Raw genomic sequence first — 27,181 nt, forward strand, 5'->3', positions numbered from 1 at the left:
AAGTTGACATCACATGGCAAACAACCAGACTTTCAGTTTACAGCTTGCATTTTGCAGTGATTACTACACCACTCATTTAGTCCTCATATAAACATGACATGCCATTTTCATCCTACTACGTAATAGCTGTTAAACTTTATGATCTGATTATAGCTTTGTGTGGTAAAGCAGCTTATTAGCCCTGCTATGTTAGTCAGAGTCTTCTAGAAGAAAACCTTTATAGTGTGTGTTTTATTATCAGACTGCTCGTATATAAACATATACACATCGCTATCACTCAGAGTGCTCCTGCTGTTACGGAGAAGCATAAAGATTAAAGTCAGAGTAGCAGAGCTCCAGAACTAGCTCATATAGTTGGAACGATGCTATAATAACTACTAGTAATTACTGACATTTAAAAACATCAGAAGTCAAGATGACTCCCCCACAGATATAGCTACAGTGATTAGTATAAGACTAACAACCTGATAAGCATTCTTTTTTGAGGTTTTGCAGGCATGTGACCACCATTCTGGATGCCTGAGATTCATAGTGACAGTTTAAGAGCCCAGTCACACATGCCTAGAGACTGGTCCATGACCATTTGTTAACCAGTGGTTGTGAGGGAAAAATGTATATTTCATTACCGGTCGCTGGAGGTTGATGGCAGTTGCTGGGAAAATGATTGCTAAATCCCCAGGCACACAAGCCTACGGACCAGTAAGTGACCACCATGGCAACCACCTATCACTAAGGAAAAACATGTATTCTCTAATCGTTTGGAAAAATCCTCACTGGGATTGCTTTGGCTTTTAGCATTTTGCTGCGGTTGTACTTTAAATGAAAATGAGTTGTCCAAGCTGTGCTGACACTGTGGGAAGTGCAACACAGACCAGAAATGGAGACGGTCTGACCATCAGAATAAAAGTTGCACCATATGGCTCGTAGTTAGCAAGTGTTTGCAGACAAACGTAAGAAACTGCAGCCAACTGTAACAATTTGGTAGCAACCACAGCAATGACGAAGAGGTTTTTGGCGTAGCACCTTCTTCGAATTTGATTTCACACAGCTAGAGTTGGCAACACTGCAAGCCAGGCGGGAGAAAACATTTTTACGTCCCATTTTTCAATTGTATCACGTCCAATATAACGGACAACTTTCTGCTCATGACGTCACATCATAAAACTCAATACCTGACCCACAGATTCAGTCATTTTTATTCCCCTATGTAAATACATGTACATGTACAACAGCTCTGCCAGCTTTTACATTTTCCAATTTTATTGTCCACAGACACCACAAACTACTATATTCTTACAAAATGTTGAACTAATATTGCAAAATGGTCAAAACTGTCATTGTTATCACTGCTTCTGATAAACTGCATCCTATCCTTCAGCCTTTCTTTGGTCTTTTGATAGTTAATGCTAAATTAATCGTCTGTAATCTGGGTGTGCTATGTGATATTCAGCCTCACTTTTGAGAACTATACAAAGCAGGTTTCTCAGTCCTGCTACTACCGTTTGATCAGCACTGAGTTTCAGCAATACTGAAATGATCATTCATGCTGCAGTGGTCTTGTAACTGGTGTAAATCAAGAATCAATTAATAGATTTCAAATGTTTCAAAATGCAGCAGCAAGACTTCTTGTAAGAACTAAGACAAGTGTACGTATTACACTCGTTTAACGGCTCTACATTTGCTGCTCATTTGTTTTAGAATGCATTTTAAAATTTTATGTCTCACATTTAAAACCCCTCATGGCTCAAGGAAACATATTGGAACTCTTGTCTCAGTGAGCAGCCTGAGATTCTGCAGGAGAAATCTGACTGTTCACACACACAGAGTGTTTGCTGTTTGGGAGACTTGTTGTAAAACGCCCTGCCTGCAGACCTTTGCCTTCTTTTAAATCAGCTATAAAGAAACATTATGTAGAGTTTTTTATAATACACGTTAATATAGCCCTTCCATTTTTGTCCACTTATCCAATTCAGGGTCATTGAGCCCATCCCAGCTGAGATAGACAAGCATTTATACTCGCGTTCACACTAACCCCACTAACTGCATGTCTTTGGACTATGAGAGGAAATCAAAGAGAATCCACACTGACACAATGAGAACATGCAAGTTCCACACAAAAAGGCCAGACTGAAGGTGGGTTCAAACTCAAGACCGTGTTGCTGTGAGGCAACGGTGCTATCCACCTCTCCACCATGTGAGCACTTTGGTGTTCTTTACTTTATTCTTAACCACTGAGGTACACTGTTTCAGTCTTTACTTGTCTCTTACATGTCTCTGTGTTACACTGCTAAACCAATTTTTATAGTTTGAACTTTGTGTTTTTTAAATCTTTCATAGGGGAATGCTTTTCATTACTGGTAGTATGTCTTTTTATACAAAATGTTGGTGCTATGATGGCTATACAAACTTTTTATAATATCATATATAACACAACATTACGTATGAATTCTTAAAATGATTCTTAAAACTGGCACACAGTTCTCCTCCTTGAATCGCTACCTTAACGTGGTGGAGGGGTTTGTGTGTCCCAGGGATCCCAGGGGCTATATGTTGTCTGGGGGCTTTTGCCCCCTGGTAGGGTCTCCCATGGCAAATTGGTCCTGGGTGAGGGACCAGACAAAGAGCGATTCAGAAGACCCTTATGAAAAGAATATCGAGGGAACAGTTTACCCTGCCCGGGATAGGGTTACCGGGGCCCTGCCCTGGAGCCAGGCCCGGGGGAGGGTGCCCGAGGGCGAGCGTCCCGGTCTCGGATAAAGTGGATGAAGATGGATGGATGGATGGATTCTTAAAACTCATTTTCTGGGACGTATTGCATATATTTTTCCATTTCTAAAGTTTTGGACATTTGCATCCCAAACCACGACTGGCTACGACACAAGCCATGTCGTATCAAGTCGTGATTGTTCACCCTCGCGTTGAACATTCCACGGCCAATCTCAAGTGGGCATGTGCAGTAATGTTTTTCCAGACCGGTATTTTCACCAGTTTTAGCAGGAAAAAGCACAGGTGCGTGTCAAGGGGGTCCCAGTGCTGTGCGTTGTGTCTCACTGGCAAAGGCTAGTGGGATACCTTAATGAACCACAGCCAGTGTTAATGTCATTAGTCACACCTGGACTTCGATCACACACACAGGTGTTTTCTCTCTGGCTAATTAGATCTGTTATCTGCAGCACTTCTCCAATCACATCTGAGCCCCAGAGCCAGCTGAAAGCACCTGTCCGGGAAGCGTCCGTCTCCATTTTCGTGTTTTTGTGGTACGAGAATAATGCACCGTCGACGCCACGTTTACACTTTTGTTGATTCCACAGCATCTAGAACGCGGAATCAATAAAATTCTGCGTTCTAGTACAGATTCCGTGTCTGAACCGCTCTCTGTGACAAAAAACAAGACCGAGGACGAGGGGAACCCATGATCCTTGTTGTTAAGATTAACGTGGTTCGTCTAATTATATTCTCAGTGCCTGCAGTAATTTGGCTTATTAGGCGTCAGCAAGAAAGACGTTTAATTGCATCGCCAGGAAATATTTAGCATCTCTGTTTATTTGTGTAAAGCCATGCTGTCTGTAGCAGTGAAGGGAGTTTGTTCACCCGCTGATGCCTTCTTGCAGGAGGCCAATTTCCAGACTCTCAGTGTAACTAACAGAGCTGAAAGGCAAGATTTACTGTCTTTTTTTTTCTGGAGTCAAACTGGATGTTTAAATAAAACTCATCCCCTAAACATGCTTTTGAGTGGACCCCATTTTTAAACATTAGCCACACATGTCCTCAAGTAGTGTTTTATTCCTTATTTTACACACACACACACACACACACACACACACACACACACACACACACACACACACACACACACGCAGAACACACACACACGACACACACGCACAGCTGCGGCAACTCACAGACTAGTCAGCAGTCTGTGGAAAAACTTCATTTAAACAACATTTAGCAATGATGCAAGCTTAGCCCTTATTAGCATAATGTATTCCTTGATAATCGGTGCGCCTCCAGCTACGACTCTGCTTCATCACCAGCAGCTTGTGCAGCACACACACCAACATGTGCATACTCATCCATCCACACTCTCACACACTCTTCTGCTGTGTTAGTTGAAGTTCTCGGGCCTGCCGCTGTGCATCGTACCCATCGGGAGGGCGGAGAGTGAAACCCCAGGGCTGTGCTGCAGGGGTCTACATATATTTAAAACAATCATGAATTTTAATGGTAACCCGCCAAGGGAGGCTGTTTTACCAGCCAGCCTCTCTTCTCTGTGCCTTGCGTCTACACACACACACGCACACACACACACACACACACACACACACACACACACACGCACACACATACACACACGCGCACACACACACACACACCCTCTCCTTTTGCATCTCTCTTCCCCTCGTTCCTCTGGCAAAATCCAGGAAGAATTATTAATACATGACATGAAAATGTAAAAACCAGCCCCCGGTGGCGACAGTGAACCGAAAATGGTGTATTAAAGGAAAGGGGAAGCGACAGCAGAGGAAAACGAGAAACAGAGGGCGGGGTGGGGATCAATGCGCGGAAAGGGAATTATATATCAGTCGCGGTGTGATGTCTGCCGTGTTGTTTTAACAGAAGTGTCGAGGTGGGCGAACATCTTAAAGAACAGGTACCCAGAAACAGAGAAAGCGTGTGAACACTAAAGGAAACAAATATCGTCGTGTAGGAAGAAAAAAACGACAGAGAGACACACACGAAGCAGATTTCAGTAAAGATAAAGGAGAAAAAACAAGGCGAAGAACAAGACGAACGCGGCAGTGCACTCACTGGACGGTAGTGGAGATGTGCAGGCGTCGGATGCCTGGTGTGGGAAACTGACGGGAGTTTATGTAGGAAACTTTCCTCACAGCGGCGTTCATGTTCTCCAAGTCCTCGCCCTCCATTACCAGGATGGATTGAGCTGGGTTAAAGTGAAACTAGGGAGAGAGAAAACACAGATGTTAGACGGAGAGCGAGAACTGACACAGCAGATGATAAAATGTCCGTGGGAACAGAGCCATTTAAAACTGAAATCAGTCAGCTCTAATTGAGATGCTGTAGATTAGCCTGTGCATACGAAAGCTGACAGAGTGAAAGCGTGCAGGGCATGGGCAGATTAACCTGCTGCAGGAGAAGGGGGGGCAGGGGTACAGATTCCACTCTCTGTGCAAAACTTACCGTTTACATACCGCGCGGCTCACGCTTTGCTGTGTGGTAATGTGATTAAACTCCAACGATTTCAAGTCGTGGCCTTAAGATCAAATAATTAAATGGAATCGGTACTATATGGATATTTCAGGGGTGGCCGCAGCTTCGAAGGAAGAACAGCTTATCCAATAATCTGAGATGCTTTATTCAAAATCCAGATCCTCAAGTCTGCATGTTTGCCCAAGATACGACCTATAAACATGTCGCCGTGTGTCATCTCTGTTTATTGTATGTGTTTGTGGGTTTGACCAAGTGAATGTGGCTTATACTGAGAGTAGAAAAGACTAGAAAAAACAACATTTTCAAATGTATTTCTTTCACTTATCCCATTCAGGGTCACGATTCAAATGAATAAGTGTTCCTGGGTAAACTGGAGGAGGTTGCATGAGGAGAGGGAGCTCTGGATTTGTCTGCTTAGGCTCCTGTGGCTGAAACCCAGAAAACCAACTTTTTGTTGCTGAACCTTTAGTGTATAGTGTTTGATATTTGTGATGCAACAAGAGGCAAGGGTGCTTATAATCCCATGGTAGCACTATCATGCCCAGCCCTCAGGCAGATGCACCTATGGTATAAATTTGAAAATCCTTGAGGTCAGCATCACTGAGATTCGAACTCATCTGAGATTTTTAGTAGATGCACCTATGGTATGATATTTCAAAATCCTATGTCACCTCCTCGAGTTATCATATTCACAAACTTGGGGGTCCACGCTGCCCGCCTGCCCGGCGGGTTGACAGCAATACTCCATCAGCCTGAGGGGTAAAAACTGAATAATTTCAGCAGCGTTTCTGCAAATGATAAAAGGTCACTACCTTTCTGCTTGTTTCCAGGCAGTCCCTGTGTTCTACAGGTTTCACTGTACAGTGGTGCACACATTAGTTTGCAGAGACTCGCAACTTGTTTGAATCAGGCAATCCATCAAAGTGAACATCACGGCTGTGCTGCTTTACCATGCAACGGCATAAAACAAACACATCCAATGTTCACTGTGATGGATCACCTGTTTCAAGGTAGTTTCAGGCTTCTGCTTCCATACTGTACTGAAATAAATGAAAACCTGGCATAACTAAACATGGCAGTATGATAATAATGGGAATATGCATGAACTAGTAAATATCGTAAACATAGAGACACACAGTAGAGCTGGTTTTACAGAGCAGTGTGCTCTCCTGCAGAGTTTGATGGTAGCGATTTGAAGCCTTCTTACTTCAAAAAGGATTCAGTGTTCTGCCAGAACTGCAATGAGTAGTTCCCATTTTCTAAAACTGGGTATCAGCACCAGGGTGAAGTTACTCCTCCTCTCTGTGGTGCTCTATACAGTCCCCGCGCCCTGTCATTTTCCCCATTCACACTTCTTTCTGTCTCCTCTCATCTTCTGTTCTCTGTCTATACTTTGTGTCTACCTGCCTCTCTGCCTGTTATTCTCCTCTGATTGTGCAGTGCCAGCTGTCCACCTGCCTGGCTAAGCTTCCCGTGGACTTCCAGGGGCCAGATGAGTGTGTGGCTAAGAAGAAAATTAAATGGCTCTCAAAAGATAAACTGCATTGGCCCTAGAGAGGCTCTCCTCTTCTCTCTCATATCCTCCACCTCATCCCAGCATGCCTTTTCAAAAGGCTGGCATGCATCTCTTTGCTGCGCCACAGCACAAGGTTCTCTATAGAAGGATCTGGAGTTTGCTGGAGAGGGAAAAGCTGAAGAGGGAGAAAGAATAAAGGAGCTGAGAGTGGTAGGGTGCTTACAGGCGATGGCTTTGAGTCCACACAAAGCCCCATCTATCTTGTATGCCCTCTATCTTGCACAGCGCAGTGAGATCAATTAGCTACGCCAGTGAAAAAGGGGAAGAAGAAGGTAGTTGAAGATTTTCAGGAAAGCCAGGTTTGGTTGCCATTACATTTATTGATCAACACATTGTAGTGTTTGTATAAGAATTGAAGTAGATGTATTTTGTACTTCATATTAAAAGCTGAATTAGCATAGTTTGTTCTGTCTGCTTAGGAACAACAAAACGTTTACATTTGATTACTTTTAATACAGCAATTTGTTAGCCAACAACCTCTAATATATAATTCAATTAAATTCAATTTTATTTATACAGCGCCAAATCCCAACAAGGCGCTGATACGGTTCTTTCTTCTTCATGGTCATGGCGTTTCTAAGGTAACTGGCCAGCTGTCGGGTATAGATGAAGTGCTGGTAAGTGACCTCTGTGTCCAGCGTGTACATCTCTGTTAGAGTTCTCTGCATGAAGTTGATCATGGGCAGCACGTTGGGAGACGTGAACTTGCAGTTTTGTACATAAGAAATGTACACTTGCTTAAGAATAGGGGTTGAGGTACGTTTCCTGCTTCTGGCGGCAGATTTTATTGAGGGCCGGGAAGGCAAGAACCCGACTCGTCTCTTCCCCTGTGCTCCACTGCTTCATTAGTTGCTTAATCAGGTGGCGACACTGTTTGGGTAGACACAGGAAATACGGTACAAGCTGACTGGTGTGCTTCAGGAACGCACAGATGACCGTAGCCTCTGTTAGTCTGAATAACAGCTGAACCACTTACATGTATATACGCAACACTTTCCTTGTGACATTACGCTATACTGACAAACGTACTGGGTCACATACACATAACACCTACGGAGTGTTAACCCCGTAACATTATGTGGTCTGCAACTTCATGACTGAGTTGGTTTGTTTCTTAAACACTTTACTTCCTGACTGAGGAATATCTAGGAGATTCCATGAACTGACTTATGGCAACACTGGGATCCTGTTACAGTACCACACTTGAATTCAGCGAGTCATTCAGTAATTGCTTGGCTTTTGGTATCTAAAACACTGAAAAAAGCCCATCCTCTGTTTCTTTTAATATCCATTCTCTTCGCTGAACTGATGTGATCTGCACTATTATCCGACGCTTTAAACCAAGATGAGAGGTTTTACTGCAGTCCCTCTTTTTGAAACACCTCCTTTATCTCTGTGTACGTGTACCTTTATACTCTTATCCAGACTCTCGAGGGAGTTTATGTCCAGTCCCTCTTTGCAGGCCTGCAGACAGGATATGACTTTCTGACTCTCAATCTTTCCCGGTCGGATGGTCAATCCAGAGAGGCTTCCCCGGAAATATTGAGTGAACCGCGGCTTGGTCACCTCCCCACCTGCAGAAAACAACAACAAACAGATAAAACAGTGCGTACTACTACAGTTCAGATAAATGAAAATCATTTTCCCACTTTTTATGGAATCATTACAGAAGGTCATGTAAACATTTAGTTACAGTAAACCACTGGTTTATGATCCTTTAGGTCAAATAATGGTTATAAATGGCCCAAAGAATCATGTTTTGTGTCTCACAACCTATGATTAAGTGGAAGGGTACTGCTGTATAAGTGCAAGTGCTCCTCAGCCAGCCCATCCAGGCTAAATAAAGGTAAGGAAAAAGTCAACACATTTAAAGGCTGTCCTCTGAACTCCATAAAGGCCAATACCAGCGATATGAGTCTCCAAACCACTCATTAGCTGAAAGGTTACCAGCTCTGGGTATCAAAACGTCACCTTTGGATTCCTGTCCTTCCTTTCATTTCTCTCTTCCTTTTCCCTCTTTTGGTCTCTAATTCTGGCGGTAATCCACCGAAGCACTAAAAGTATTGAACATTCCGCTCATATGACAACAAAATCCAAACTGGCTCATTGATCAAACACATTTGGAGGATGAAGTGAAGCAGTGACCGATGGGAAGGGTGCATACCAAGAGAAAGTCTTCCACTCGTGATTAATTGATCTGTCTTGCCTCTCAACATACTTCTGAGAGACTCTGTGCCCTGATCCACCTGCTCTCAAGAGACTGCTGCTGGCAAATCCAGGATTTTTTTCACACCTGCTTCTTAATGTTGGGAAAATATGTACAGCTTTGGCCAAAATCAGGCATGTCCACAGATTCTTCCATGATTGCCGCTTGCTTTGCATCTAATTACTCAGTAGATACAGCAAGTGAGGGACTGGGTCCAGTTATCTAATAGCCTTGAGCTAATCTGTTATTAACCGCATTAACCCGTCACTCGGATGCCAGTGTCTTTCTTCCACTTTTGCATTGTAAGTAGATTCTTTATAAGTTGATCTCGTTTTGCTCTGACCTGTGAACCTCAGCCGCTGTGTCCAGTAGACACTTAATCCTGCAGCTGTAGACAGTGGGCTCTGGGTAGGATTCCAGATGTAACACATTATTTTTACTGCCTTTACTGCCAGGCATCTTTGAGTATCTCAGCTCATACAGATGGTAAATAGGTTGTAACAATCTTTACCTCTGGAGGATCCTTACACACGTTATATGTGGTGCTGCAGTTTTTCTTCTGACAATTCCTTCCTAATGACTGAACTAGCTCTGAACATTTTAAAAGCAGGTATACTGCAGCAGTTGAGTACTGCGGATCCCTGCTGTGAAACTGCTGCAGGTAGGTGTCAGTGGCACAATCTGCAGGGTAATATGAAGGAATTGGCAGCCCTTTGGGCTATAGATGTTAAAGGCCAAAGTACTGACAATAACATTTGTCTGCGATGGTCGGCGTGTGTTTATCAGGACACGCCTGTGTCTGTTGAAGGACATGACACATTCATGCTCAACCTTCAGGACCTCAAAGTTTGATGAGTGAACAGCTGTGGCAAAGGTATTAGCTTTCATGCAAGGCTCCAGTGCACAAGTATTACTGGATTTGACAAAAATAAGAGTCATCTACAAAAATGAAAACTCCCCCTGGATATACTGTCCTTACGCCAGCCATACTTATCTCTGCCAAGGAGGTTATGTTTTTGGTAGCGTTTATGTAATTGATTGAATGAATTTTGATCAATTTAGTGGGGGTGTTAAATCTGTTACATTTTGGCTGACATCCACCAAAGTCTTTAAGGTCAACTCACTGATTTATTGATTAAAAAAAAAAGCCTCATAAATTAGAAACTATGTGGTGTGTGTTTTCAGGATGTAGTAGCTAATGTTTAAAGATTTCAAAGATCATGTTACATTTGACCTCTGACCTCTCCTTTAAGGTCAAAGCATTGATCTGAAGGTCAAAGCGATAATAATGATATCCAGAGCTGTTTAAAACTATGTTTCTTACTGCCATTGTTTGTATCACATCACTATGATGGACCTCTGACCTCTTCCTCAATGTCAAATAGGATCAAGCTTTCATAAAATGTGTTTTATCTTTAAACTGTAATTAAAATTTTACTGCCTTTGTTTGTATTGGTAGTAGTTATGAAGTGATACTGGTATATGTGGATTCTAAATATCACATTATAGTTTGCATTCAAATATTGTTTCACATTTGACCTCTGACCTCACTTTTACATTTCACATCTGCCTTTCTCTCAAGTTGATCCCAAAATGAGTTACAGCTTTAAAGAAAGGGAATGAGCTGCCTTGGTGGAGACTTGTGCTCATTTAGCGCTTCTTCTTTGTCTTAATAACTATAAGTTATTTTTTTGTTCTTATTAAGTCATCATAGGCCAGAGAGGAAAAACCAGAAGCAGGAGAGTACGTCTATTTCCCTTTCTATTTCAATACAATAGACCTCCACACTCTTGAAAACTCTTTATACTTTTATGATGATAAACTTTCCTTTGGGGGTTGCCCAGTACCTTCTAATTGTAACGGCACATTTATTACTGTCTTAAGTGATGCATTTAGCTCTTGAATGGCTCGGTCAGCACAGATGGAGACACAACTGACCACTACTGGAAACACTTTATCATGCCTCGCTCTCCTGGTGAGAAAACATGACAGAAATGGGGAGCAGTGAATCCAGCCCTTCAAGTCAGGGAGGCTATGATTGCTGACCTGCAGCTACATTGTGCACAGTGACTACTCAGACAGAGCTCCCTTATCACCCACGGGGCAGACAACAGAGTCCTACCAGTTGATGTGATCTACCCGGGGGATCTTATCAACCCAGCTGCTTGTCATCTGCTCGCCTGCCTTCTTAGATGAGAAACAGATGAAGCCTTTTTCTTGACTAGGAAGTGGGAAATAGAGGGGTAGATATAAAAATTCTTACCCCCTAACTCTTCAGCTTACTGTCCAGTTCATGAATTTAGGTGCAAGTCCCCAGTCATGCTTGTATGACAAATGCTCCCATACACCTACTCGAAAGTTAATGGAAGAGTTTGGAAAAAGCAAGCAGGAAACAGACTTTTGAAAATGTTCTTTTCAAACTATTTTCTACTCAAAGAACTGCAATTGTCTTGTCAAGCTTTAGACATATACCTTTTTGTAATTGCTTAGGCTTGTCAAACCAGCTACACACGAGCAGAATATAAGCTTATATAGTGTAGCATATTTATTTGAAGAGCAAATCTGCTGGCTGTTCTGAAGCCTGAATCGAAATATATGGTGTCTGTGGCAATGAAGATGGTGTCTGTGTGACATTTGACTTCCTAGAAATAAAAAAGAGAATCAGTATGATTTTTGACACTGGTTACATTTGTATAGACAGCAAGGCAAGAGTTAGCATTTCTTTTTGTGATGATTGTATTTAAGCAAGCTGATGAAAATGTTCAGCAGCTGTTGTAAACTGACATAAATTAACCACCGGGGCCATTAAGAGGTAAATGTGTCAAGTGTGTCACTTTAAACTGTGTTATGTGTTGTACAGAACTACAAGCTTGACAGGAAAGTAGTGGTTGTTACTGGATCACTGTATACAGTCTATTATTATTAGTATTCCTGACACCAATCACCTGTAAGTGTATTCACATTTTACTGTGTGGAGTGACAGGGCCACACTGACATCAAGTCACTCCATGTTACTCCACTCCAGTCCAGTTAAATTACCACAACCGCAGCCATGTCTTTATACATGCTGGCTGATGCCCTGCCAAGTGCCAGGCTGTCAGGCAACTTCAGTCTATCTCATAAAACCACAAAGTCACATTTGGATTAACAGACACCAAATTATGCCAAAGCCATAGTTTCCTTTTACTTCACGCTTCCCTTATTCTCACTCCCATGCTCAGTTACGTTTTTCTTCCCCTGCCTTCTCTTAGGATGTCCACCTTTCCACTTAGTCCCACGCTGACAGATGTTATCAATTTAGGCCGTGGCCAGAGAAACCATTAAGGATCCCAGACAGAGGATAAAAAAAGAAAAGCAGAGGAGAGGGGATTACTGAGATGCTTCAGAGCAGGAATGACACGGGTGATAAAATCACTGATCATTCCACTTTACAGAGACTGGTCTTTATGTGGTGTCAGCTCTCTTTGCCCGATATGTGCAGCCGTATAGATCTTCACTCTTTTTTATTTGCGTCGTTTCGAAAACAACAGATGAGGTGGAGAGGCATGAGTGAGCTGGAAACAGGATCATTACTTAAGTGTAAATATGAAAGATGTGGCTCCCTCGTTTAGCTCTACACTTATAATGTATGAGTATCAACACCTGTGAGCCTGTATTTATTCAATACACTCTACATACAGATATATTTATGGCTCAGCAGTGCAAATCATCAAAATTACTTCCTGCATGTTTACCACTGTGAGGAGGGGAGCTCCAGAGGCAGACCAACGGTGTGTGATTACACACTTGAGGAACGAAGAGAACGAGGCAGGATGAGCGTGTTGCTCTTTGCTATCTGGCTGTTACATACTTCCGAACATGAACACCCTCCGTCAGGTCAGAGGGTAAATATAGATTGACTGTGTGAGGAGTACACAGCCAGCACTTACTCTCCAAGGTGGAAGCAAAGGGTTTGATGGGGGGGAAACATTTTTATTAGAAAATAGGAGAGTGTGGAAAAAAGGCAGGCAGGTGTGCAGCCAAATAAGCTTTGTTGTTTCACTAGCAGGTTAGCAGGAAAGACTTTGTCTTATGCACAGTAATGGCCAATGGATTCTAGGTTTAAGACTGATTTTAACCATGAGACTAATACCATCTATATCTGTCTTTGCATATTAAAGGTTTTGTACTTAGACTTTAGCTGTTCATTCACAGCACAGGCCTCTCACTCATTTCAATGAATGCAGATCCACCTGGAAAGATCCTGTCATCACATCAGACAGTCCAGAACTGTAAACATAGCCTTATAAACACCTGTGCAGTATTTTTGCACATAGAAATTCACGAATCTGTTACTAGAACTAACCTCCCTCACCACCACCGCTCACAAAGAAGCATACCTCCATTAATACAGTGCTGTCTGTAGTTTCAATAAGTCTGATTTTAAGATGGTTAACATATAGTTTTGTTTTCTTTTTCACTCACAGTAAGGATGAGGGATTAAAGTTCAGCATGCATTAACTGTTGAGGAGTGGAAAGCCAAAAGTATTATAGTTTATGTAAATCGTCCAACTGAAGTGTATAAGTATTTTAGACCACAACAGAACAGGAGCTATTTTTTCTACTGAAGTTGAAGCTACTTTAACCGTGCATTCATCCAGCAGCAACCATCACACACCTTTGTGTGTGCATGTGCAGAAGGGGCGGATGCTGCTTAGTGCTCACCCAGACATAACGTCTTCATAGAGAAAGATCCCAAATCTCAGAATGAGGATGAATCATCCCAGCATATAATAGTCCAGGCTGTTTGTATTTGTATTGGTATTTCCATGTGCAGGAGTCGGTTTTTGCAGGGAGGAACCCCAACAGCAAGATCCAAACACAGAATAGAGCAGGCATCAAGACAACATAACACTGATTCATTCAGATATGGGATATAAGGGAAGAGCTGGGCTGGGCTGGGGTGGCTTGCAGATGCATAGCAGCTCAATGCAGGCTAAAGCAACTAAAATAGAGAGCTACATTACATTTGCCAAATGGATGTGCCGAATGGTCACAACTGAGGCATGCAGAATGCTAAGATGGTGCTAAGATCAGGTAAACTGGCAGCAATGCAGCTGATCTTAACTTCACGGTGATCTCGAACTAATGTTGGGCAATTTACACTAAACAACAAGTAATAACAAACTAAGAAGCCTGATTTTTGTTCTTAGGCTGGTTGTTTGGTTAATTCTGCAACTGATTTGCAAAAAGAATGAGTGTTAACGCACACAGTGTGTACACACAGTAAGTATTTTTCACGTTGGTGTTTTACCAGGCTCTCTAAAAGCAGACCATGATCACCTGTTAATGAGTTTAATCAGTCTGAAGCACATGTAGCAACACTACAGACCTTGTTACAACAACCAGAATGGCTTATTTGGGTGACTGTATGTAACACAATAATTCTAGATTAAATCAATTTGCTGTAGTCAAGACAGAATCCATTTCTAGACAATGCTGACCGACCAGTTAAGACTTATGAACCATGAAATTAAATCATTACATTGAATTAAATACTCCAGAATATCAGTGAAGCACTTAGAGCTGACAAATCTGTTTTTATTTACTGTGCCACCACACTCCATCATATTATATCCTGCCTGAACTCTCTATCAGCATCCGACTGTTTCTGTGAAGCCCATCAGTTAGCAGCTATAATAAGCAAAGACATGCTACTGCACATCAGTAAGTGTTCACGTTCCTTCTTTTTCTTTTGCTCTGAAAACACATTTACAGCCCAAACCGGGCGAGTTAGACAACAGACGAGCGCAACTTTGCAAGCATGTTTGCAATCAACATACTGGATACTTAACTCTGTGCTTTGAAAAGGCTATTTATGTCGCTAATGGCTTATGTTCAGATTTTAGTACTGCCTTTACAATACACGACTGAGACTTTGGCCCCAACAAGGAAAGCACAAATAGTCTCTGAACTCCCTCTACTATTCAAGGCCCCTTTAATCTTCCTGAAGGCCTACAGTGTTCAATGAAAAAAAAATGGGAGAGGGAGGTGGAGTAAAGGAGGATGAATGCAAATGAAAGCCACACATGATGACCTGCTGCTGCTCCCCACATTGAGAGCCATCTTTATGTAAGGCTAAGCATCACTGAGCATTCTCATTTGGGCTATCAAATCAGCAGCATGCATAAAAAATCCTCTTTCTTCTACCCTTATGCAATTAGTGGCAGCTATCAGTTTAGAGGACAGTTTAATTGTACGCCTTCATTCACACTCGTTCAGTCATTTGTCAGAGGCAGACTAAGTGCTCTTCTTAATTACATTGTTCATTCAAGGCCAAAGAACACGTTCCACACTCGGTGACTCCCTCAGTGCAAATACTTCAGCAGTGTTATCCCTGAACCTTCTCACGTATAGAAGCAGCAGGAGGATTCTCAAAATACTTCAAATTACAATGACCTTCATATTCAAACTTTCGTTTCAGTTGCACTTTTTTTTAATTGCCCACAAGATGAATGAATTCTGTTGAAGAACATTAACTGAATACCTGCACCGCTATCTGGTATCATCATCAGCTTTGGCTGCTCACCTTGCCAGCAGGCACCCACTGTGAGCTGAACATCAATCTGTGAGGGGTGGATGGGCCAGTCGTCCGTCACCAGGTAGGGGTCATAGGTCACTCCGTCCACATAGAGCGTCACCACTGGGAACTCCACATTGATGACATAGTAATGCCACTCCTTATCGCATATCTGAGAGGAAAACCCAGAGAGATAAATGGAGCTTGGATTAAAAGGTTATTCAGGAAAGTCACGAGTATCCTGAATCATTTTTCTGTTTTAAGTAACACTTCACTGGTGCCTTGCTGTGATTACATTAAATATGAACTTATTACCACTGTTTCAGGACACCGTCTGAAATTAAAATGGAGTTTTTTAATATCTTTTTACTTGTAGACATTTTGATAACTAGCATTTTACAGGAATGGTAATCATTAATTTAAAAGTGCATTTGATCCTATGTATTATTAAAAAACAGCAATTAAAAATACATATCTCAAAGTAGAATCTAGGAGTCCACCTGCAGCAAGTTGTTACAAAATGTAATTTCTATTTAAGGCTAATTGCACAAGCAGGTTTATAAAATCATGGCTTTGGACCCCTACAGCCGAAAGACTTTCCTTCTGCACTAATTTATATTTGCCAATAAGACTCACACATATAGAACAGATCAGGCATGACAAGAGATATGACAGTCAGAGACAGCATAAAAAAGGGATCTTGATGAGAAGTGCCAAACACAAGGCCAGGGGACAAGAATCGGTCCAGCACAGACTCCAATCTGGCCCTATGGATGGCACAAGAAAATGTGAAGGAGTGTATAAACTTTGGACTGGACCCATGGCTGGTAACACTACACTAAAGTAATGAAGAAATAAGCAAACTATAACAAGACAGAAAGATTCTACAATAATAGGGAATTTGGTTTTCTACAATGGTTAGTTAATGTGTAGTTAAACCTACTTAGACTGACAGAAAGGTGAGTTTCTTTGGTCCCGCCCACTTAACATCAAAGTGGGTTTTATGTGGCCCATGATAATAAAAAATGAGTTTGATATCCTTGAGCTAGATTGAAAGTGGGTTCCAAAGCAGCTTGCATGTATTCAGTATCTGTAAAGCAGCTTAAACAGTGCACCATCTAAGATGTACAAAGTGTAAAGGTATCAGCAAAACCATCAGCATGATGAGAGCTAGTTTCAATTACTGTTTGCTCAGGTTTCTGCCTTGGGCGTTTTTAATAGAATATGGCTCCACGTGAAAAAGAAGCTCCTCCAAGAAGAGAGGTGAACGTTCATGAAACTCAGTACAAGCATGAGCAGGCTACTGAACGTAAAAGAAACACAAGCAGCAGCAGCTGTTAGGAGGAACGGATAAGGTGGCCTTTGGGGAAAATCATTTCATGTACAATTAGCCCCCCATGCAACTTTGAATTGAAAAATAGTCACGGTAGCGCATGGGAGCTGGCACGTGGATTATTTGTTGACACGAGTGACAGTGACAGTGTGAAGGATCCTGCACGAAGAAAGCGTCTATGGATTTTTTCCAAGAGTGAAATCATTCATCACAGAGCTAGAAAAAGCTTGATGAATATTGGCAGCACAGACTTTGTTTAGATGAAACAAAATAGTTCTGACCTTAAACCATGAAGAGAGAAGTGGGAATGCTGCTGTGAGGCTACAGGAGTGCAGCAAGTTTAGGGTAGATTTATAAATGAATGCAGGTTTGTATCTCCAAATGATAAAAGTAAATCGGAAGAAGCTTCAAACGCACACTTTTCTTCATCAAACATTCTGTTATTCAAAACAAGCTTTTCTTCATTAAACATGAAAACAGGGACTGCTTTTATTTCATCATTTCTGATATTTGCCCAGTGCATGCTCAGGTTGTTGTACCCTGTATGCAGTCATGGTAAAAAGAAAATACGCTCTCAGTCACAACTAAGGTTTTACATATCAGGACATAATAAAATATTTATTTAGTCTTTGCTGGTTCTCAAATTAGATGCTTTTAACAACACAAGACATTATATGCCATCATTATTTATTTAGAATTTAAATATTATTTACAGTCTGACCTTGGAGTGGTTGAGTTTGACATCATCTGTGTTGATGAGCAGCAACAACTGTGCCTCTAAGATCATTGCTGATGTCTTGTGTCCTTGTGTTAACACACACCTGAATGCTGCAGACCAACAAACTGCCAAAACCGCTTTTATAGAGGTGCTCACACTTGCTCATGAGCACTTAATCAAGTACATTTGATTAACAGGACCTGGCTGCTACTTACGCTCTGAATGGAAGCAGTAAGAGTCTGCACTTATATTTACCATTTTCTATTATATATACATAAAACCTCAGAATATAAACAGGGTGTACTTTCTTTTTACCATGATGAGAAAACATTTTAAGACACAATATTTATGCTTTGTGCATATGCTGTGTATTGTGCATATTTTTTTAATGACCTGACTCAGAAAACATCAGTTCAAAACAAGAACAACAGGCTAGAGATGGCTACGTATACAGCGTCTGATGATGTGCGTTAGTGTCAACAGGAGACAACCAAAGAAAAAAAAAAAGAACAGCCTTTATGTCATTGACTTGCACAAAAAATAGACTCACAATACTGAAAACCATTTTAACTTTGTTCTTTGTCAGGGAATACAAAGCTCCCTGTTCACCAAGGAAAAAAACATCCTTTGATCTCATTCTGCTGCCAGTTGCTTCTCATCACAGGAAATGCGTGAAATATGTTGCACACAGCAGATTGACTGACACTTGTAAATCAAGTAATGGTGAAATAACTGACTTGATTTTGGATACGTGGGATTTTAAATGACAGAGGTGATGTTTATGGTGTGTTTTGTTTGGTTTTCATATTTTACCAGATGTTAACTACAGTAAGAATTAGTAAATTCAAAACCCTCCCTCACCTCCTGAGACCACATTGTGTGGGCAAATAAATTAATATTGCAGTACAGTGTCTCATTTAAGAGGGATGTTTGTTTTCTATTAGAGCTTGCCTCCACTTTGTGATTTAGTGTGGGAAAAAAACAGCCCTTTGTACATTAATTCTTGGCTTGGGAAGTGAAAACTAAATGCTTTCCTCTCCACTAAACGCTGACTGAAATGCATTAGTACATCACCTGTTTAACCTCTTCTGAAAAATGCTTGACTGCGGCACTCTTCGGCATGTTTGACCATTTACCCCGTCCTGCTGTGCAATTTAATTGAGTGCACTGGCCCTCTCCCGCCTATCTGTCTCTCTGTCGTTCCCCTTTTGTCAGCTTTAGGCTTTGCCTCTCAAAACTCACCGGGCCGTGCTTCACCTCTTCCTCTCTTGGCCCCTCTGATACAACCTGCGACAGCCTTTGAACACTCTGCCTGCGGTAACCTCCCTCTCTAGGAAAGAGCACTCTGCAGCCTGCTTATTAGCACCATCCCAGCGCAGCAGATGGGAGTTCTAATCAATCCATTCCATTTTCCCTGTTATTTAGGTGCGAGATGCAACATCTGGCCGACCAGTGATCATCCTGCACAGCTGCTTAACACATATGCGGCACGTCGATCTGCTGAGTCGGTGCTCAGAATTGCAGAGGGATAATGTGTTTGTGGTTTTGATGGTGCTGCATATACGATTGAAACTAACTGCATCGACGTTGATTAGCTAGTTAGGATTTGAGGACATAAAGAAGCGTGTGCAAACACCCTGTGGCTCTAATGTCAGCGGTCCACTGTGCATCGTGGGGTTTTCTCGATTTCATATGTTTGCAAAACTCATACTGAATTCATCCCCTGGAGGTTTGTGCATTATCAGTTGGAATTTAAAGTGTTTTTTTTTTCAATCTGGTTAAATCTCAACTACCAGATGTAAAGTCACTTATGTACACTGGCACACACATGCTCTAATCCCTCTGACATTTACACATGCACACTACTGCTTCGTTTCACTTTTTGCTGTGGAGTATTTCAAAGACAGCTCTGAGCACCTAGTGGGTGATTTACTCTTACAGCCTTCAAAAGGGAAAATGGCGCGGTGTTTTTTGCCCAAGAGGACGCTGACTGAGTCGGCTTGTGATGTCAGGTGGAGAGCCCTCTTAAGGGTATAAAGGAGGAGTGAACAAAGTGACGACATTAGGCAAGCAGAGAAAAACAAAGCAAAAAACTACTTTGATAAAATATTTTAGTAGCTGCTGATGGTTTAGATTCTTTCTAAACATTCAAAGTCACTAAATATTTGTATTTTCCCAAATTAAAAGGTTTTAGAAGATACCAGAAAGAAAATTCAACTGGACAACTGCAGGCAGAGGTTCTGTGAATTCAATAAATCATGTATGGATGTAATTTAGATGTAAGAACACCTCTGTAAACAAGACTAAAACATCAACAGCAACCTTCCATTTTATTAATCTTAAATATCAGACCCCATCAGATTAAGCAGTGTGAAAGGGAAAAGGATTCAGGAAATCTAGGGTTGATATGCAAAGAAGACAAGGTTATGAGTTTCACAGTTCTGTGAGATTTCCATCTGGCCAGGTAAAAAAAAAAAAATCCATATAATAAAGGTATAGATGTGGACCTGATCCTAACCCTGGATTGGTGGATGTTAAAAGCTTCCAATACCTCCAATATACACTTTATTATTAGGGATGGATACCGGTATACGGTGCCATTATGGCACCGGTTCTGACATAAACGGTAGTAACCAGACCGAAAAGCAGCGCACATTTCAGTGCTTTTTTTCCCTGAAATGTCACACACTTTGGATTCTAGCCAATCATTTTACCTTTGCAAGTGTAGTAGGCGGGCCCAGATACGTACGTTCTTTTAGAGCAGAGCTACAGATTAAAAATGCCCAAGGCGAAGCAGTCAAAAGTCTGGCTGTACTTCACAGCAAAAGATGCAAACTCAGCAGCCTGCAACAAGTGCTTTAAGGTGATACTGTGATACTGTGCAAAGGAGGTAACACCTCGAATCTGATGAAACACCTGGCAACGTATAGCATTTTGTTAAAAGCCGAGAAATGCGCCATATTTGATAGCTTGCTGCAAGACCTCACACCGGGCACACCTACTGCGGGTGTGGTGCCTGTTATCGGACCCGGAGTTAGCAACATCCCCCAAGAACCCGAAGAGGAGAGTCCTGGCTCCTAGCCCTGCCAGTGTAGCAGAAATGATGAGGATGATGATGGCAGCAACAGCCGTTCTTCTCTGCGTGAGTAGCTTAATGTTGTCCGTGTGTAATTTACGTTGAGAAGGCTAACCACGTTATTACCTTAATGCACGTAAGGTGAACTAGCAAACACCGTCATAGTTACATGCGGCTGTCTTCTTGTTTGATGGCAGATGCTCCCTTTCACCCTGGCCAAAAAGGCTAAAATGACCAAAGAAAAAGTGGAAAACAGCTAAACATGAGAGTTTTTGGACAAAGTTTGTGTTTTTTCCATTGTTTAAGCACTGCTTCCAGCCAAGAGTGATACCATATATGCCCTATAGCTGCAGAAAAGGCTAACATTGTTATCTTTTTTACAAAAAAACAGCTGAACATGAGAGGTTTTTGGACAAATTTTGTGTTCTCCATTCTTTAAGCACCGGTTCGAGCACCATTTAAGTACCGGCATCATTTCAAAAGTACCGGTTTGGTACTGGTATCGGATAAAACCTAAACGATACCCATCCCTATTTATTATCAATCCCTGCACACCTGCTTAGACAATTTAAATTCATCCAGCTGGGCGGCACAGGTGTCCTACATACAGTTATATAGATGCAGGCCAGGAGCTTCAACTAATGTTCACATCAAACAGCAGAGTGGGGATGAATATGTAACTTTCACCATGATATGGTTGTTAATGCTGGCAGATGAGCTATAATACCTGACTCCTATTAGCCAAAAACAACAGCTACAGTGGGCACAAGGTCCTAAAAAGGACTCTTTGCAAAACAACTAATTAAATGATAAACTGATTTCTGCTGAAGCTGCCCATGGTAGACTCAGAATAGGCTCAGAATGCATGACTTCATGGCTCTGACCTTTCTTGCTTTACTTGCAGGCTGCTGCTGGTGTAATGGGGTGTGGAATGCTTCCTTGGCACACGCTGCCATTGCTAATACCAGAAAAATGTTGATTGAATGCTTCAGTTTATCTGAGTACTGCTGCTGATTATGTGCATCTCTAAATGGTCATAACCTAACATCTTTCCAAAGGTACGTGCAGCATGACAATGCTTTGTCACAAAGACAAAGTCATCTCTGCTTTCATGAACATAAAAGTGACATTAGTGGAATTCATGGACCCTCGTGGGAGACAGAACTGTGTCCAGCAAACGTCTTTGGGATGTGGCAGAATGGCAGATCTGCATGAATGTACAGAATGTGCACCATGTTAATGCCAAGGATCACTTCTGATGTGACCTGTCAGTGCCGGAATTGGTCCAAAGGTGTGCAAAGAGACAAGCTTAAAGGTGACGTCGCCAAAAACTAAACGAGGTAAGGGTTTTGCTTTACAGGAAGAATTTTGTGACTTTGGAGGGGGCTAATTGAGTGTATCACATTTTATTGTAGGGGTAAGGTTTCTGCCTACAATATTGAATCAGCCCATAGAGAAGGTTTGTTTGGCAGGAAGATTATTAAAATATCTTTTAGTTACCTTATGAATAGAATTACCAAATGCATAGCCAGCAGTGGACTTATTTCAGTAACATCAGTGCACCAACACACCACGAATGGGAATGCAGACAATACAAATCAATTAGGCTCAGTTTTTATTTCAATGCAAAGAATCATCATTTGTCAAAGTGCTCCGCTGGCGAATTTGTGATGAATTACCTTCCGCTGAAAACGTTGGGGTAATTTTAATATACCATAATCACCACAGTGGATGGTAGGAATGTGTGCAAGTAAACAAGTGAAATCTTTCAGCATGCTATGAAAATCTCTCCTCAGTGTCTCACTAGAATGAAAAACATGCCCACGTTAACACAGCCTTGCTTTTTTTTATATTTTATTTTAGTTTTTTCACTCCAGTGCAGTGTGGTTTTCTGTTTCACTGTCTGACAACAGTGTTGCTGCTCTGAATGCAATTTATATCGTTGTTCGCCAATTTTTCCAACTTGCTCAATAAAAAAATCAACATAACTTTACATTATTGGAAATCTGATACCACTGTGTGTAGTCCGAGAGCTGCAGCGCGTAATTTCATTGCAAGAAGCAATAAAAAGCTCGGTGCATCCTGCCGAAACATCCGGTGAATTAATGCTTTGTTTGTGTGAGTGTCTGAGTCATGCTCATTATAGATTTTGCTGTTTTTTTCCATTCTTGGTTTAAATAAAGCTAAAACAACGGTGCGTAAAAATACACAAGCTGTATTTATAGGACTGACAAGACGAGGGTCTGCTTCAACAAGCAGCTGTTCTCTACCAGTTAAGTGCTGAACCGAGACCCAAGGAGTATGACGAACTGCATTCAGACAGGATGATGATGAAATCCAACTGGTGGAGGTGGCACGAGCGCCTGGCATCTTCCCAAATAAATAAATAATTCGAGTTTGCGGGAGAAAGTAGATTGCTAATAATGAGAAGATGCCAGCTGGACTTGGACAAAGAAGCATTGTTCTGTGTGCATTTGCTGTGTGTGCGAACAGATGATCTTCCACAGCGTGTCTGAGGGAGAAAGAGCCATAGAGTCTGCAATGACGTGTAACAACACCCAACAAATCCGTGTCAAACTCCAAAAACTTCAAAGCAGAAATTAAACTTGACGAGAGCACTCCTGACTCGCCTAGCTTGTAGCAAAGCAAAAAGTTGAGTATTCCCTAATCCCTCCACGTTCCCGTTTCTCTGCCTCATGCAAATTGACAGACGGAAGGAATGAATGAAAGAAATAACCACACACACAAACAAAGGAGACAGAAGATGTGAAATAACCGGAGGACAAAGAAAGGAACGTGAAAGAGAGTGAGAGAGATGTATAGGCCGGAAACATAACACATCAAAGACCCCTCACCGTCTCTTGGGGCACTTGAGAAGAAAACAAAATTGCTATCTGCCCCCCACCCCTACCCCCTACCCCGTCTCACTCTCCTTTTTCTCTCTGCAGTTTACTCTGTCTCCTTTTCTTCTTCTCCAATGTCTCCATTAGAACTTGACTGAGCAGTTGTTGCCTCAAGTCCTTTGGAGTTGAAAGTCTTAAAGAGATCTGTCATCCAACCCAACCTTTTAACTTCAAACAAGAGATGGAGAAACGAGATAGAAAAAGGTAGAGAATGAAGAGAGATGAGGTGATCTAGGATTGGAAGGTGGCAGGGCAGAGAGATGACAGCACGGGAAGGAGGGAGGCTGCAGATGAAAGAAAGAAAGGGACGAAGAGACGGCGGAGGAAACGAAAACTATATGAGGAAAGACTTTAGGAGGGAAGTACGGAGAGATGAGGAGAACTTGGGAGGAAAAGTGACTCAGAGCTGAAACAAGGAAAACCTTAGAAACAATTATCGAGGCACCCAGCAAATAACAGAAGAGCAGTTCAAAAATGTCCTATACTCTCATGTCTGTGCGCTAAAGGGGAAACAGCTAGTTTGCTCACACTTCTAAAGCTCATACCCAGCAGTTTTTTTTCCTCCATCCGAAGTATCCAGAACTTTCTTTCTGAGTAACTTTTCTTCATGGATCTAAAAGCTTCTATTAGACCATTGTGTATCTTTCCCAAAGACCTGTGACCATTAGGCAAAGTAGTCCCCTGATGTACAGACAGCTTTGTACTTACAGGACTTTATAAAAATGCAACAACCAGATTACGTCTCCGTCTCCATCACAGTTTTGCGATGTCACACAGTCTATGTCTGTGTGACAGGTGGTGCACACACATGGCAGGTGCAGTGGACAGGATGAAGGGGCAATGGGGAATGTAAAGAGGTGTGGGCAGGTATATGTTTGCATTTCAACTGCTGTAAAAAATAGGAGTGTGATATTATATTTCTGTTGCTCAAAACTGCTAGATCTCTTCATTTATTTTCTGGCTCACTTGACCACCACCACTCATTTGTCCGTCTCTCTTGCTCCCATGCAAAACGCAACCAAAGCCTGTGCTGCCCAATCGATCCACTTCGGAATTCTATTTGTTATCTTTTTCATTTGTTCTGTTGTTTCTTTGGCTTCTGCAAGTTTACTGTTTTTGTTTTTCTTGTGGTTGTCCTTTCTGTGTTAGACCAATCAGCATAGATTTTTTCCGGGCTGTTGTTCAGGAGCACCTACTCCAGAGTACCTATTGTTTTCAAAAAATCCAATCAGCTCTAATCAGCAGACCTTTTGGAACCATCCAAAAACTGCCCAGAAAATGGTCTGCTGTTTTCTCAGAGCAGACAGGCTCTGGGTTTAAAGGGGCCTTTATTATTTATTGTGTATATGGACAGCTGGAGACACGATGGGCGAGCAGTCATTCCTGTGATACTTCTTTGTAGTCCTCTGTCTGGGGTGCACTCATAGTCAGTACAAAAACCAGCCAGAGACACAGATCCCTGTACAGGCTTTCACACTCACTATCTGATGATGAAATTTCAGTCACTTTGACCCTAGTTGATCCTCGCAAATTTGTAGATGGAGAAAGAATAAGGCTCAATACTTAAGGAAACTCATTCATTACACTTAAGATGGATAAGGATATCCTTATGCTTATTTGTTAATTACAGCCTTAGGGGTACTCTCTCAAGATGCCTCCAACCTTTATGCTAATCTCAGCTACCTCTCGATGCGAAGTAATAGTTGTAGCTTCCCCCTTTTATTAAAAAACAAACAAAGAATCTTAATTCCCACACTGACCGTTTTATTTTCACATCATTATATTTCGAACCTTATTTTAGCACCATGAAGTAAAAAAGAAGACTGTTGGCAGAAGAGGGAATGCAAACCATGTTACCAGTGCCAATCTCAGACTCTTTGTTAACAGAATACATCATGACCTTTGAACTACTCTGTGAAGAGCCACTTTTACTTTTGAGAATGTCATCGCTTTCGCTACCACATGAGGTCACATGGGAAGAAAATGTAAAACTGGTCAGTGGAAGAGCTGGAACCAATACCCACTGCTCTGTTTCTGCTGCCCAGCCTCTATAGCCTTAGCATGCCTCAACCAGTTTCTTAACTTGGAAGTGCAACTCTCTACAACACTGATAAATTAGTGACGTTAGCAATATTAGCACAACTGTGTCATGCTAACTGTGTGATGGCAGGATTTGCGAGTTTTACCCATTTTAAATAGACCACCATTGATGGGAGCCATTCTTTGCCATGCTTGCAGGGATGTCTGTCAGTCCATCTGATCGCTGCTCCAACAGTCCAGGATAAACTGCCTCAAACAACTGTAGCTGTTGGCCATTTGTCCAGTGCTTTGGTTGATGACCAAAGCAAAATTGACATTTCTGCTCAGCTCACTGTTAGTTGTCTTAAATAATTATGTTTAAGCTGAAGTTCCTTGCATTTATCTTTACATGATTATTTAATTGGCAACTCTGGTAAAAAACAAATTTAATGCAATCTAATCATGACGTTATTTTCAGCACTTAATGCGACGTGACTGAGGACACAGATTGAAAGACGGTTTAAAGAGGAAGTAAAATAGGTGGAAGAATGGAGCAATGGAGGGGGGCCTTTAAGGCATGATGGAGGAAAGATGCACAACAGAGATTGATGAGCACTGGAAAGAAGGTGACTTTACAGACGGCTGTGCGGGGGGAGGGGAGACCAGGGAAGGAATAAGAACGCTATAGTGCAGGCGAAGTGGAAACAGAGGTGTAAAATAAAGGGATCTGACTGGCTGGGGGATTGGATGTTGAAGCACCAAACAAATCTGGAAATGATCCCATTATGACAGAGAAAGAAGGTCATCAGCATAATGTAGCCTTGTGTTTAACAGGAGGATCAATGACAGGGTAAAAAATCCACATATGGGCAGTGCAAATGCAAAAATTTAGCAGCAGAAGTAAAGAGAATATTGAATTTATCTTTGTTAATAAAGGGAGTAGATCTAAAAAGAGCATAGGGGTCAAAGAGACAAACAAATTCAAAGACTGTTATGCAGAAGTATGATGGTTTCATATCTACAAGGGCAGTGACAAGAACCTGAGGCATCTGATATTTAGAGAACAATCAGGCAACATTAAAGTAGGAGCCTACTCACAGACATCTGAGGTTGAATTCGGTATTTTGTCTCTCTCACAACAAAAAAACAGTAAAACCGAAAAAGAATCTCCTCCAAACAATTTTCTTTTTTTTTGTACAGAAAATTTCTACATACCACAGAAACCTGCACACCTCAGTCAATGCCAACTCCATTAAAGCAAAGGCTCTTGTGCAGGCCAAGCTGTCACGCTTCAGAAATACCCCTACCCTTCAGATTCATTAGCAAAGTGCCGTTTGCTAACACATAATTGCTATAAATCATCGTCAGCTCCGTGTCAACATGGAAATCATTATCATGTCAATTGTTGTAAGCGTCCAAAACCGGGTGTCTGAGAGCCCATAATTACAAAAATAGAAGAAACAATTAAAAGAGACCGATAGCGATGGAACTCTTTGGTGTACACAGGATGTTACTGTATGCATCCCCCAAATTGTGTGTATGTATATCTGTGTGTGTGTGTT

General features: G+C 41.7%; 1 protein-coding gene across 1 annotated transcript in view; it reads right to left on the bottom strand.

Moving 5' to 3' along the window:
- LOC102292773 (calsyntenin-2) overlaps window positions 1–27,181 on the bottom strand; it is a gene marked incomplete in the record, with an annotated part of 341,630 nt that overhangs the window by 26,157 nt on the left and 288,292 nt on the right. Inside the window, 3 exon segments of the mRNA XM_005926617.3 lie at window positions 4,810–4,958; window positions 8,213–8,379; window positions 15,580–15,742. Of these exon segments, the coding sequence (XP_005926679.2) occupies window positions 4,810–4,958; window positions 8,213–8,379; window positions 15,580–15,742 (479 nt within the window).

This window comes from Haplochromis burtoni, unplaced genomic scaffold (genome assembly GCF_018398535.1).
Source record: "Haplochromis burtoni strain Fernald_Lab_line unplaced genomic scaffold, NCSU_Asbu1 Contig_94, whole genome shotgun sequence".
In the NCBI taxonomy this organism is placed as follows: Eukaryota; Metazoa; Chordata; class Actinopteri; order Cichliformes; family Cichlidae; genus Haplochromis; species Haplochromis burtoni.